Source organism: Coffea eugenioides, chromosome 7 (assembly GCF_003713205.1).
Source record: "Coffea eugenioides isolate CCC68of chromosome 7, Ceug_1.0, whole genome shotgun sequence".
NCBI lineage: Eukaryota > Viridiplantae > Streptophyta > Magnoliopsida > Gentianales > Rubiaceae > Coffea > Coffea eugenioides.
This window is the reverse complement of record NC_040041.1, coordinates 14,152,784-14,167,453: the sequence shown is the minus strand read 5'-3', so window position 1 is coordinate 14,167,453 and position 14,670 is coordinate 14,152,784. Positions and strand designations below refer to the sequence as shown.

General features: G+C 37.1%; 1 protein-coding gene across 1 annotated transcript; it reads right to left on the bottom strand.

Annotated features, from left to right (window-relative positions):
• Positions 1 to 2,995: 2,995 nt before the first annotated feature.
• LOC113776988 lies at positions 2,996 to 13,566 on the bottom strand. Its single transcript, XM_027322038.1, has 7 exons — positions 12,043 to 13,566; positions 9,741 to 11,952; positions 8,306 to 8,367; positions 8,063 to 8,099; positions 7,195 to 7,265; positions 6,920 to 7,036; positions 2,996 to 3,655 (listed from the first exon to the last, which is right to left on the bottom strand). The coding sequence occupies exons 1-7, from the start codon at positions 13,564 to 13,566 to the stop codon at positions 2,996 to 2,998; spliced, it is 4,683 nt and encodes a 1,560-aa protein (XP_027177839.1).
• Positions 13,567 to 14,670: the final 1,104 nt, after the last annotated feature.

The following is a 14,670-nucleotide window of genomic DNA, read 5'->3' as shown; positions in this document are numbered from 1 at the left end:
TTGGTAACTTTCATAATTTAGTGTTTAGTCGTTTATAGCAGTTTCATGTTCGTTAAGTAGTTCTTCCATTTATTGTTTCCCCGTTCCTTCTGCATCTCTACTAAAATCTATAATTTGGCCTAGTTGTAATGGCTCATTATCTTTGACATATTTTGACATATTAAACACTTTCTATTGTTGATTTTATCAATGTTTCTTGAGAGCATTCATTGGTATCAGTTGATATCTGAGCATGTTTTTTCTGAGATGGTCAACGAACGTAAGGGCTTTTCTAACTCCAACGATGGAGCCAGGGACTTTGCTACAAACGCTTCATTGCAAGAACTCTCTAATTGTATGGATCTACACATGGATCGTATGGAAGTAATTATTAAAAATCTGGTGCAGCAATTGAACTTGCAAGGCAGACTGGATCGCGAAGGAAGGAGAGTTGTCCAAGATTTGTTAAGTTTTTTTTTTTTAAATCTTGTTTGAGTGTTGATTGTATATCACTCTTGATTCCTTTCTAAAAGAAGGTCATAGGTAACAAAATTTGAAAACATCCACTTTGTCAACTGAAGTGATAGCTAACAAAAGTTTTAATCTAATTTCTCAAAATTCCTAATAATTTTAATTCTTCTTTCCTACCATTTTTTTTCGTCTCCCTATGTGTTATGATTAATGTAACCAAAACCCTTGTAATATTTCATCATTAACAGCAGTGTTTTGGTCACAGGTTTAGTTGCTTTAGCCACCATTACTATAATATACTATGAAAAACATTTTTCTATGTTTATATGAAATTAATCAAATTTCATTCTTGAAATAGAATACAATATTAATTTTAATCCAACTCTAAACATTAAGTTTTGTTTTCTTGGATACAGAAACACCATTTAGAGAAAAAAAATATACACCTTTGCTACTAACCGTTCAGTATTTGCCTCTCTCTCCTGGCAGAAAGGGATTTAAAATACTATCTACTTTGAAGCTTTCCTTGTTTGTCTGTGTTTCTTGTAGAGAATCTTTTCAAAGAGTTGATTTGTGATTATGGAAGGAAAGAATTCAGCAACGTTCGTCACAGTTTTTCTCTGTTGGAGATGAGATCAGGAGTCTTACTATTACATGTTACTTTCTTAATTCTGAATTCTATATATATATTCATGTTTTTTGATTCAATTCTAGAAGCGCTAGCTGTGCCCTCAAAAGGAAAAGATAAATGCTGGGAATATACACAATGCATGCAACAATTAACAATCTTACTGGGCATTTTAATGCCATAGCTACTGCATTGTTCACATTTTCCCTAAACTGAGGTTCCATAATTCATCTCATGCTTGCATGAATGTCCATATCTGCATTCTGAATCTCTTACCAAATGTAAACCACATAAATTGGACAAATGGAGTGTTTATCGTGTAATGTCGTATATCATGATTTGGTAAGCCCTTTTTGTCTGACAATATGCTTCAGCAGTTCTTTTTTTTGTCCTCAGAAGTGGAGAGGTGAGATTTAAGAAGTTATGGACGTACTATCCATATAGCTGTGATGCTGTTTCTGCCTAGAAGAAGAGACACCCCCTTTGCGTTGGTGGCTTGCATGTTCCACTGCAGAAGGACCACCTACCAGGAAAAATGAATGCTTTTAGGGTCTGTTTGGTCGGAAGTAAAATGTTTTCCTTGGGAAAATATTTTCCGTGGAAGTAATTTTCCATGAAAATCATTTCCCTTTCATCATTTTCAGGTGTTTGGTTAGCTTATTGAAAATATTTTCTTACTTCATTTTTTTGGTGTTTGTTTAACTTTTGAAATATTTTCACTTTTATCTCTATGTTTACTTTCTACACATTATAACTACATACTTCTTCCCATGCAAAATAAGAAAATTTATCTCATTGTTTAATTTTAAAAAATCTTGGAGAAATGTATATATGAATAAAAAATATCTCTTTAAGCAATAAACAAATTACTGGCCATTTAGCATCAAATATCAATCACATGCAATGTTTATTGTGACATATATCTTGCACTCTCACTGCTGAAAGTTTCTCTAGAAAAGAATGTCCCTATTATACATAATTAATTATTAGCATAGGATGAGCAGGATGAGGTTTTTTTTTATTTTGAATATACTAGGGGGAGGGTTGGGTTGGGTTGGGTTGAGTGGTACGGGGGAGGGAGTGTAAGGAAGAGATTTTGGATTCGAGTCTTCCTGTTTACACTAAAAAAAAAAAAGAACATACTACAAGATGTTTTCAGTAAATTTGGAACATGCTACAGGCGGGATACATGCATTCGGAAAACAACTTCAGTAAGTTTGGAAGGGAAGTTGTTTTCCATAAGATGAGTGAAAATATTTTACATAGGAAAATGTTTTCAGTAACTTTTGTGCAACCAAACACGGGAAATTAGGAAAATATTTTCCTGGAAAACATTTTCACCCGAAACAAACGGACCCTTAGCATAACTGCTTTACACAGGATATATATATATATATATATATATGTATGTATGTATGCTTGAATATGCACATTTGATGTATGTGCACATACAAGCTCTACTATGTTTTTTTTTTTTTACACAAAAGTTTTAGTATATGCATATGAGGATAAATTTGTAAATTTCTACCTGCAATAAAAAAGTATTTTTTTTATAATTTATGAAAAATAATCCGTACTCCATTACAAATTTCTTAAAACTTACACATTACTTGCGAATTTCCACGGTTCCTACCCCCTTTTTTGCAAATTTTCCAGATCTTTTTACCTGGTCTAGATAAGAATCACCTATAGTTACAATTCTAGAATTCCTAAACATCAGCAGTAAACACCATGTTTCTCAAAATATAACGTCTGAATTGATTCAAAACTCCGGAGAACAGATTTACGCGTTTAAGCACTTCTATTGTTGAGGTGGCTTTGATGAGATAGTTTCTGTTGCATGAGATGACCAAATGGTCATAGTTTCTGTTCCCAAAAGTGTCTGTTACATACACATAAGATCCAGAGCTGAGAAATTTACCTGGTTTTCCTGCTCTTTGAGCTACTTTTGCTGTTGGTATTATTCATCTTCTGGTGAGTACTGTCTGTGCTAGTCGAGTCTATATCTGAACTTGCCATCCTTGAAGGTGTTGTCGTGGTAATTATTTTTGCCATCTTGGAACCTAGAAAAACTGGAACAAAAACTTTTAATAGTAAACGTTCACTATCCGTGCTAAAATCCCTTGATATTTTCTTCTGTTTGCAGTTTCTGTTTTTTTGCTCCTGTTTAACTTTGCTCTTGCAGCTTCCACCATCTTCCTTTCCAACTTCCTCCTGTCCGGGCTCTTCCATATTTTGCTCTTCTCTAATAAAATCTTTAAAGGACAGCTCTTCATATGGAGACTCACACTCCATCATCTCCATGAGCACCTGTTCACCATCTGCAGTAGCTTCTGATCCCTCCTGAGAAGATAAATACCTGCTTTGGTTGCTAGATGACAGGAAAGGAGGAGATCCACAAACAAAATCCTTTGGAGCCGTCGCACTCGTCCATCGAGGCAGCGAGGAAGTGGCGGGATCATCTATAAGCTCATTCTCCGAGTCGAAATCTAGTTCATCGTTTCCTTCACAACCACATTTACAATTATCTGTTGATGGTTGCTCATCCTGCAAACGAACCTGATGAATTCTCTTCATCTGCATTCGCGATCAGACTGACAGATGAGATGGAGAGCACAAAGGTAGCTCATCATTTCCTAACTTGATTGTTCTTTGAAAGAGAAGGGTGGGTTGGGGGGGGGGGGGGGGAAGAGGAGTGGAAGGAGGAGAACCAGGAGCGGGGTATAGATGTAGAGTCTTCAGGTTTGATCCTGGGGTGTCAAAGGTTGAGGACAAATGCACTTTTGCCGTCTGGAGAAAAATAAATAAATTGTCTTCCTTTTAATAGGGGATTTCTTTAGTAGGACTGGAATTATTTAATTTATTTTTCCTCAAGAAGAGTTTCTGGAACCTCAGACTTAGTCAATATAAGTCTCTTTTTTTTAAGACTCTAGCATATGTAATGAAGTCTGAAGTTTCACCTGGCAAGCTGATTTCAGAAATAGCATCTGCCTTCAAAGGTTTTTTTTTTTATAATTGTTTTCTGTTTTTGGGTGGTTGGTTCAATTAAGAATTATCTAATTCATGTACTGGAATTTGTATCTAATGTAAATGCATAACACATCAAACGAGCCTTAGAACAAAAACTTAACTCTCGGTTTTTACACATTTTCTGCTGACTAATTCCTTTCCCCCTCACTTTCTAAAAGACAAATGATTTCCAGTTTGCAAAAACTAATTTTTCAAATACTATTAAAATTTTTAAAAAGTACTTTAAAAGGAACTCTAAAAAGTAATCTAAATTTTTTAAATATTTAAAAAATATCCCAAAATATATTCTAAAAACTCTTCTACTCTTAAATATTTCAAAATATTTTCTAAAAATATCAAACTCTGTTACAGTAAAATTTTTCAAAAACATCCCCAAAAACAGCTAATCCAAACGGACCCAATTAGGTAATTTGTGATAAGAAGCCTTGTATCAGGTGCTGATTGGAGAAATAAGAGTTCAATAAACAGACAAGTAGCATATATAGTTATTATTGTGGCATTATCCTATGAAATCTTATATACTTCTTCGAGTAGTTGAAACCAATCTAACAACAAATAAAAAATAGTTTCGCTGCCAGCTGATTTTTGTTCTTTGCATTGAGCTTTATGTATGTGGCTTCAGTCATATTTGATAAACTCTTTTCGCTTTATGACAATTCAACCTTTAAAAAAAAAAAGAAAAAAGATCAAGGACAAATCAAATACAAATGGGCACAATTATTTTATTTTATGTCAAGTGAATTTTAGTTTACTTGGTCATTTCGCCAGAGTACACATAATGCTTCGGACAAAGACAATGGTTTAGGTAATTCATCGACAACTTAAATATATTTAGTAAGTTCTAATAATTCGAGATTTTTGCATGTCACGTTAAAGAGTTTTTTTTTTTTGCATGTTACATCAAATCTGACTTGGTCATTGGACATATTGTTTGTACTATTATAGCAAGCCAATAAAACAAAACATGTATTGTATTGTTTTATTCTCTATTATCTTATGAACAATTCTATCTTAATTAATAATCTTTGGATCACCAGTTTGAGTTAGAAATATATACGAAAAACATCTAAAAAGTCTCCAATACCTAACTCAATTGGAAGGAAACATTAGCAATGTAAATGTGAGGTCTAGGACCTGTCGGCCTATCTCCCTATGTAAGGATTGTATACTCCTTTGAATGGAAAAGTTAAAAATAAAATCTTGAAAAAACAGGGAAAACGTAAAACAAATTGGGTTTGAAAAGAAAAAGATAGCAAAAGTAGTATCACTTTTGGTTATAGCAAGCGATGATTAGGGAGGTTTGGATTTTGATCACTATGGCAGGCAGCTTCTTGGTGAATCTGTTGCCCTAGAAGGTAAGAAGATGTTGTAAGAAATGTTTGTGATTGTATTTTGGTCAGATCAAATGTTGTCCGTCTCGATAACTTTATGCATGTAAAAAGATGTTGTACCAAGTGATTCTACTAATATACTTCTTCAGGATCCGATGCATAAACTACACTACTGATTCCTCATTAATTAAGAGTTCTTTATGAAAGTAAACTAATGTTTACTGTTTTTCTATTGAAAGGAAAAAAAATTATTTGCTACGATTCAAGATTTTGGGAGTCGAATCTAATTGAAAAGTGATTGTTCTTAGTGTACTTGGAAATTTGGACGAGTTTTTATCGAGTCAAAAAAATTTAAAATTCAAGTTACATCATGTAGTTTACTTTTATCATCTCATCAATCAACTTTATTTTAAGTTGATTAAAGAGTAATATGCTGAGATGTTGTACATATGTCTCCTTCGACCGAATGAACTTTATTTTAATTTGATTAAAGAGTAATATGCGTGCGGACTCAGTCAAGTGGATAATGTCTTAGCTTTTGGTATCTAGTTATCATATGGAATCTATTGCGGTTAGTATTCTATTTTTTGTATTTTTGTGTTTTTGGAAGTTTTATTGATATGTGATTGCCACACAAAGCTTTCTTATGTAGTCATTTTGTCAAATGTTACCTTTATGTATGGATAAGTAGATACCAAAAGCACCAGGGCCCTAAAAATCAATTTTGTATGTCAAGCTTCATATATTAATGGGACAATTTCATAAAACTCCCCTTAGGTTTACGACAATTTCACGTAGTTGGACACAAGTTTTAAAATTTTGGAAAATTCCATATGACCGCATCACTGACATTTTTTGAACCTTCATAAATATCATTCACTTCCCCTGTTATGTTACTCAAATGGGACACAATGTTAATATGAATAATGGCAAATTGACTCATCTACCATCACTCCTTATTGTTATTGGCAAATTTGTTTGAGAAAAAAAATAGGGCCTCTTCGAAATTACTCGCTATTTATGGGAGTTGAACCATCAAACAAAATGTCATTAGAATAATGCGATAGTTTTTTTTTTTTTTTTGGTAAAGAAAAGTTTGGATGGGTCACCATCATATATCAAAACATACCTTGAAACTATATATAGATCATTTACAGAAGTTATTACAGATCACCTGCCAACACGGACTCACATCAAATAGTGTTTCAAATATATGAGAAAGTGATCTGTTCTTATCAATTGAACCAACTTGTATTGGCAATGTGATAGACTTTTGATCATGAAGCACTGATTTTGAAGTTGGAATATATCACAAGAAACACACTGTAAAAACAATTTTATATACATAGCAATGTTTAGTCACAAAAGAAATTAGGATAGAAATGAAACACATGATAAAAAGATTTCTACACGTCTTCGAGTCATCAGCCCTTGACTTCCTATGCTTGGTAAAAGCCCGGGCCAGGTTTCTAAAGCTCACGCTAGCTGCACCAGCTGAGGCATATCTTACGATGATATCCACGACTTCTGGCTTCAAAATCTCTTCCTTGTTTGATGCATTGCAGAGATAATACAAAGCTCCGAGAGCAAAGTTCACCTGCCATATTGAGGTTTGTTAGCAGTAATGAGCAAGTAGCCAGACACTTGCTCAAAGTTTGCTAGATTAGCAACAATCCTCTCTTTTGTCACTGAATAGTGACCAAATTAGGTACAGATGTTCACAGATAGATACCACAGAAATTTGAGATCACAAACCCTAGGAGTGAAATCAGGATGAACAGGGTTATTAGTAGGATATTTTATCTCATGATGGAGAATACCAATTACTAATAGATATCATACATCACAGGTCAGGATATGCCAACAAAAATCATATCCTTAGTTAGCAATATAAGAAGGTATGAGGCCTAAAAAGATGAACTTCATCAATCCCTTTCACCCAGTAATGTTTGAGTATGTTAACGTAAACCCTGTTCGTCAGAAAAGCTCCCCATATTCCTCATCAACATGAATCATTTCATACTCCCAGATAGCCGTTATCACCATCCGGCCGGGTTGTGGCGACTGTGGCAAGGTCAAGAAATTTTCCATTTTGAGTTTTCAACCTTTGAGGACATTGGCTCAAAATCAAGTGTCCACCTTTAACCTGCTGGCTATGGTGTTAGACCTTAATGCCAACCAATCCCTGGCAGTAAGGCATTCGCCCCAAAACTTTGGTTTCAGACCCTTGTTCACCTATGCATGTTTCCCCTCAAAAGAAAAGGTTCCAGTCTACACTCACACAACAATTAATTAAAGGCAAGAAATCGACTGTCTGTCGATACGTTCCACGGATGAAAGGATGTAGTTTAGCAGTCACACAGCTTCTATGGAAGAAGGGATCTGGGCATCCCATTACCAGCTCCATATCAGCTAAGCAAAAACTTGAATTCTATTTGATCAGCAATGGACTATAAAAGCCGTAGTAAATATTCTTGTGTTCAATCAATATCATTGCATTATAACCCTGTTAGCACTAGCTGATGTCAAGACTAATTATTAATCAAATGCCTTAACCTCATAAACGCTGTACAAAAGAAGCAAGTAATTAAATATGCTTAAACAAGAACTGGACAAAGCATACCTTCATCAGTAGCATTCTGAAACTGACTCGCCACTTTCTGAAAGCAAACAAAGAAAACAATAGATGCTAACTATCAACTGCTACTAATGAATGTTCCCAAACAATCGAATTAAGCAGATAAAAATCCAAAAGAAATACATTTCTCAAGTACATATTCGCATTTATAACCATTTTGGAGAAGGAAAAGTTGGATATTTCTGATAGCAATTATTTACAGCAGAGATATACGTGAAGGAAATTTACCCGGGGAGTTCCATATTTTCCAGTCCGCTCTTCTTGCCTTCGACTATTCGTAAACATGTCAGCTGCAAAATGTTTCAAGAAATCATTCAAACAAACAAACATACAATTTCAATTTTGACAAACAAACAATTTTAACAAGAAATCAACAAGGCTGGCCTTACGTGGGAGTTAGTTAAAATCCAAATAAATAAGTCGACATGCAACCCAACCCAAATGGTATCAAGAAAGATTCATAGAGCCATAAAAGCCCAGAACCATCAAAAAAATATTTCTTGAATGAATATTGACAATTGATTATAACAAGGAAATATTATTCACCTCTAGAATATTGATGTATAATTGATCAGAAAAAGCATTATTGTACTGCTCAACTGGCTTGCCTCTGTCCTGTGAGGCAAGGAATAAGATCCCAATGACTTATTCGCAGCTTCTATCATTTTTATTTTTGTAGATGGGCTAGGACTAGGACTTAAATTTGGCCCATCTTTTGCCCATTTGGACTTTGGGTTTGGGAATTTAGCAAGGTAAATCAGTATCTAGCTCAGGAATCGGAATTACCCGAAATGACACCCATACATTTGTATGTTTAACGTCTATAGCCATGACTCAATGGCATGTGTTAGACCCTATATAACAAGAAGCCCTTATGTCGTCTAGATACTAGAATCATTGCACTCTTACTAGCAAGTACATTTAGAGATTCTTTCTTCATCAACACATCTTTTGCGATTTTTGAAGTCAATCTTTTAGTTATATTTTCTCTTAAGCGAGTGATATTTTTTATACCACTATTTTCTAAAGTTTGAAAGTAATAGAAAATTGTTCTAGACACACATCACAATTAGTTAAAACATATATGGCATGAACACTTTTTACTATATCCTACTATTATCATTATAAGTTGGGCCAACCCGTAAATTTGGGGTGCTACAGTTGGTATCAAAACAAATTTCGTGTGATTTCTGTGCGAAATGAGTCTGGACTCAATTGATATTATGGTTCCGACTGTGCAAGAGTATGTAAGAAGTTACGTTCCACATTCAATGGAGCAACCTCTAGAACCTCTAAGACTAAATGTTGCATCGGCAGGGGTCATCTTTAGAGTCTGAAATTGATCAAGTGGACAATATTGGATTATGACGAGCTTTACATGACACAAAGTTTTCTAAGTGAGGATTGATTATAATATCCCACGTTGGTGTGATGCAGTGAAAACCATATGTACATATGATTAAACTCATGAGTTTTTTTTTTTTTTTTTTTTTTTTTAACAACTTCGTATCACTTTTATTAATAAAAACAAATTTTACAAACGGAAAAAGACAATTTCAAAGTACAACAGATAGCACTAAAGACAATAAATCAAAGACAAACCTCCTTGCCCCATTTCATAGCCAACTCACTTCAAATCTCCTTTTTACTCAGCCCTTCATACGCTTAATTTTCCGAATTGATGGCATCCCTAATCTATCAAGGCGAATTGCCCCACGAGCCATAGTTGGGAATGTATTAAAGGACTCGTATAGCTTGACTTGATGCTCTGGATGAGATACTCCCACGTTGGACAATGCATTAGCTACTTTGTTAGCTTCCCTGTAACAATGCGAAAAACGATGTGGGTCTTTAACAAACTGCCAAATCTGCCTAATGTCACGTCGAATCTTCCAGGGACATTGAATACGATGCTGAAGAATTCCAATTAATACCAAAGAATCCGACTGGACGCAGAGATTCCCAAACCCTCTATGCACACATGTTTGAAGACCAATAAGGAAGGCTCGAACCTCTGCACATAGACATGTAGTTTCCCCAGAATATGCCGAAAAACCAATCAAAGGTATGCCATTTGAATCTCGAAGAACTCCACCACCTCCACCCAATCCTGGATTACCCTTAGAACAACCGTCCGTATTTAGTATGAACCGACCGGATTCCTTCGTTTCCCAACGAACAAGTTTGTATATAAACTCAATATTAGCTGAATACGGCCAATCATACAAATCATAAAATGACTGTACTCGGAAAACTTGTTTGAAATGAATTTCAACCATGTTTTGGATATCCGAGAAAGTGGCAAAACAAATGGCAGGCGAACTCATGTGGACATTCTCAAACATTGCTTTATTTCTTGATTTCCAAATATTCCAACAAACTACACTGGGAAGAATGCTTCCAATATATCGTCGTATCTCAGAATGCTGTGAACTCAACCACCAACCCACTATGCGGGGCCGTAAAGATGACCCTGGAAAGGCCAGTCCACATGCAGCTCCAAAATAATTCCAAACTGTGGATGCTATATGGCCATTGGAAAATAAATGCTCAATTGACTCCTCAGATGCCGAATAGCAGCAAAAACATTTTGACGGTAAGTGAAAGCCAAGTTTACATAACCTGTCCGGTAGGGGCAGCCTCCCCAACAACAATCGTAACATGAAGAATGAAACTTTCAAAGGGAGTTGAGGATGCCAAATTCTGTCAAAAACCATAGACTTATTGCGGGTTTGCCTAATTTCCGAAAATGCAGATGCTAGAGAGAAATTTCCAGATGTCGTGGGCATCCAAATGACTTCGGCTTCACCCCCTTCTTCCGGAACCGGATGCTCTAAAATGGAGGGCACCATTTCCCTTGGCAGTGTCTGATATAACTTATTCACATCCCAATATCCATTGATGAAAACATTATCAAATGATAGATTAGGGACAACCGTCGCTCGGAGGAACAAAGCACCACTCCCCAACCAATTATCGTACCAAAAGTGACAAGCTCCGTTTTTGACAACCCATAGCATAGAGAGCTCCACTTGTCGACTAACATTGACCATTCTCCGCCAGAGTGCCGAGTCTGTTGTCCTGATTTCTACCTGACAAGGATGTAGCAGTCTGCAGTACTTTGCTTTCATGAATGCAGCCCACAACGACAAACCCTTTCTGAAGTTCCACCAAAGCTTGAATGAGAAGGCTTTATAGATGTCCTTTAGCCTCCGGAAGCCAACGCCTCCCTCATTTACCGGATAACACATCTGAGACCACTTTATCCAGTGAAATTTCGATTCTTCAGATGATGACCCCCAAAGGAAGGTCGAGAAGGCCTTTTCTATAGTTCTAAATACCTTATTCGGGATAACTGCAGCTGACAACAGATATAGTGGCATCGATGCTAGCACATGTTTGATTAGAACTATCTTGCCTCCAAAGGAAAGCATCCTTGATTTCCTTGACATTATTTTCCCTAGAATAGACTGACACACTTCCCCAAAATATGACGATTTACATCTCCCAAAGTAAAGTGGAAATCCCAAATACCGAATCGGAAATGATTGCCAGGTAAAATTTGTGATACGTTCAATCACCCTTCGTCTTGTCGGTGGTAAAGATGGATGAACCAAGTAACAACTTTTTAGCACATTTATCAGCTGTCCTGAACATCTTTGGTACTCCTCAAGCACATGCATGATAGCTTTCAGAGAGTAGGACGATCCGTTTGCAAAAATGAGAATATCATCCGCAAACGCCAAATGAGTTATAGAGGGACATGCATATGGGACTTTGAAATTGACAAAACCTGATTGCATAGAAAGGTTAGATAAACCTCTAGATAATACCTCAGCCCCAATAATGAATAATGCAGGCGATAATGGGTCACCCTGACGTAGTCCTCTCGTTGACTTAAAGAAACCATGTGAAGCCCCATTTATAATAACCGAAAATCAGATATTAGAGATCAATCGCCATACCAGGTCAATAAATATTTCCCCGAAGCCAAATCTCCTAAGAACACCAATAATATGATGCCATGCTACCCGATCATATGCCTTAGACATATCTAGCTTCAGTACAACATTCCCACCTCTATTCTTTTTTGCAATACCCGATACTACTTCCTGAGCTAGCAGAAAGTTATCTGTTATATTACGGCCCTTCACAAAGCCTGTCTGCTGGGGTGAAATGATTTTTGGCAAAACATAAGCCACTCTATCAGCTAAGATCCTGGATAACAACTTGTTGAAGAAATTACATAAGCTGATGGGCCTAAATTGAGAAAACTCCTGAGGATTTGGCTTCTTTGGAATTAACACAATGGAGGTAGAGGTGATGAAACGAGGTAACTCTGCCCCACAGAAAAAGCTAAGTATCGCATTATAGACATCTTGGGCGACAATTTCCCAGGCGAATGTAAAAAATTTACCTGTGAAACCATCTGGGCCAGCAGCACTATCCCCATCCATTGATCGCACTACTCGATAAACCTCGTCAATCGAAGGCACTTCCTCCAATTTTGCATTATCCTCTTCCGAGATCATGGGCGAAATTAAGTGCTGCATATCAGAAGCTGATTGCAAAGAACCCGTGAAGAGGTTAGAGAAATATGATATTGCCTCAGTTGCTATATCAGCATTTGTATCCACCCAGACCCCATTTGACTTTTTGATGCGGTGTATCATTCCTTGAACCCGTCTTTGCCTGACTACCGCATGGAAATACCTTGAATTACGATCTCCTTGTTTGAGCCATTTTACCCTGGATTTTTGCCTCCAAAATTGTTCTTCAATTGACAATGCATGGCGCAGCTCTGCCTGAGCCTTGCTAAGCTCAATTTGACATTCCTCCGATACATATTGATCCATAGCTTCCTCTGCACGTTGGACCTCCAATTCCGCAGAATGAACTGCATCAAATATATTCCCAAAGTGTTGCTTGTTCCATGTCTGAATAGCCCTCCTCGTTGCCAATAATTTAGAACACAAAACACGCAACGGAGATCCACCCACATCTTGATTCCAAGCCTGGCGAATCACCTCCAAGAGGTCATGTCTAGTCGTCCAGACATTTAAAAATCTGAAAGGCCGCGGCTTATTTTCTGATCGATTCTCAAATGAAATTTTCAAGGGTGCATGATCCGAGGGATGTCTTGCCAGGTGAAGCACAGAAATTACGTCGGAGAAATCCAAACAAGCCCCATTGACTAAAAATCTATCCAACCTCTTTGAAACCCGAGCTCTCCCTCTTCTATTGTTAGACCACGTGAAGCTAGCTCCTGAAAATCCTACATCAAATATCCCTGCTTCTTCCATAAAGGACATGAAATCCGCCCCCTCCGCTATAGCAAAAGGACGTCCCCCCCGTTTTTCATGAGGAGCTAATATAACATTAAAGTCACCTCCAATACACCAAGGAAGAGAATTTGGCTTATCATTTAATAAGGAACACCATAAGACACGACGCTCCTCCACTGAACACTTCGCATGGACAAAAGACATGACTATTGGAGTAGAAAGCAATTGACTTTGAACATGTATAGAAATATGCTGATCCGAACTACCAACAATGGAACATACAAAAGAACTACTATAGAATATCCAAATATCACCCGAGCAATTAACACAGGTAGAATCAAATAATAGTCGTAGACGAATGGACTCAATTTTGGTCAGGTGTAGCTTAGGTTCACAAATCGCAACAAACTTGAACTGGTGAATACATACTAATTTAATCAATCTTCTTAAATTAGGGGCTTTAGATACCCCTCTAATATTCCAAAATAGACCACTAATCATGAGAAAAAACCTGGATAGAGCTGTGTGATGATGTTGCTGAACGTAACTGTCTGTCGGATGGGATACATGCTCGCACACCCTTTACCCTTTCTTGTCGGCAATTCCTCTCATCAACTACAGATTGGTCAATGTTCAAAGTGTTTATTAATGGCTCCACTGACGGCTCACTTGGTTCAACCAATCTTGGAGATAAGTTTCCCGCGATAGTTGGCAAAGCTACTTCAGCAGATGCCTTGGATGTGGAATCTTCTACATCAGCCCCACACAATTCGACATAGAGAGTATCGAACTCATTAGTGTCGGCCTTTTGTAGGTGTGTACTTCCCAAATTCTGCTGCTCAATAGGTTGGGACCCCTTAATTTCATTGCCATTGATATTGTCAGTTATCAATTCATTGGTGTCGGACATTTGCTGCTGAACTTCTCCCACCATTTTCTCCACTTCCGTTTGGGACCCATCACCATGGACAACCTCCAATTGGGTTGCAATTCCTGTATGCTCATTATGCAATGGTCCCTCCTTGTCATCGTCAGCAACAAACTGTCCATGATCAGCAGCAGAAGCTTTTGTTTTTCTTCCCTTCTCAACATCATGATCTTGGGTAGGAATATCCAACTGTCCATGCGCATCAGCAGCGGAAGCTTTTGTCTCCTTGACTACTTGATGTTCGGCAGCAACGTAGGTGAGTTTATCCTCTTGGGATAGTATTGTTTCCTGTTCCTCGACTAGTCGAGCTTGTTCAGCAGAAATCTCCATTGCAACTGTTGACGTACCTTCGCCTTCAAGCGTACCAGGAAGTCGTGTAT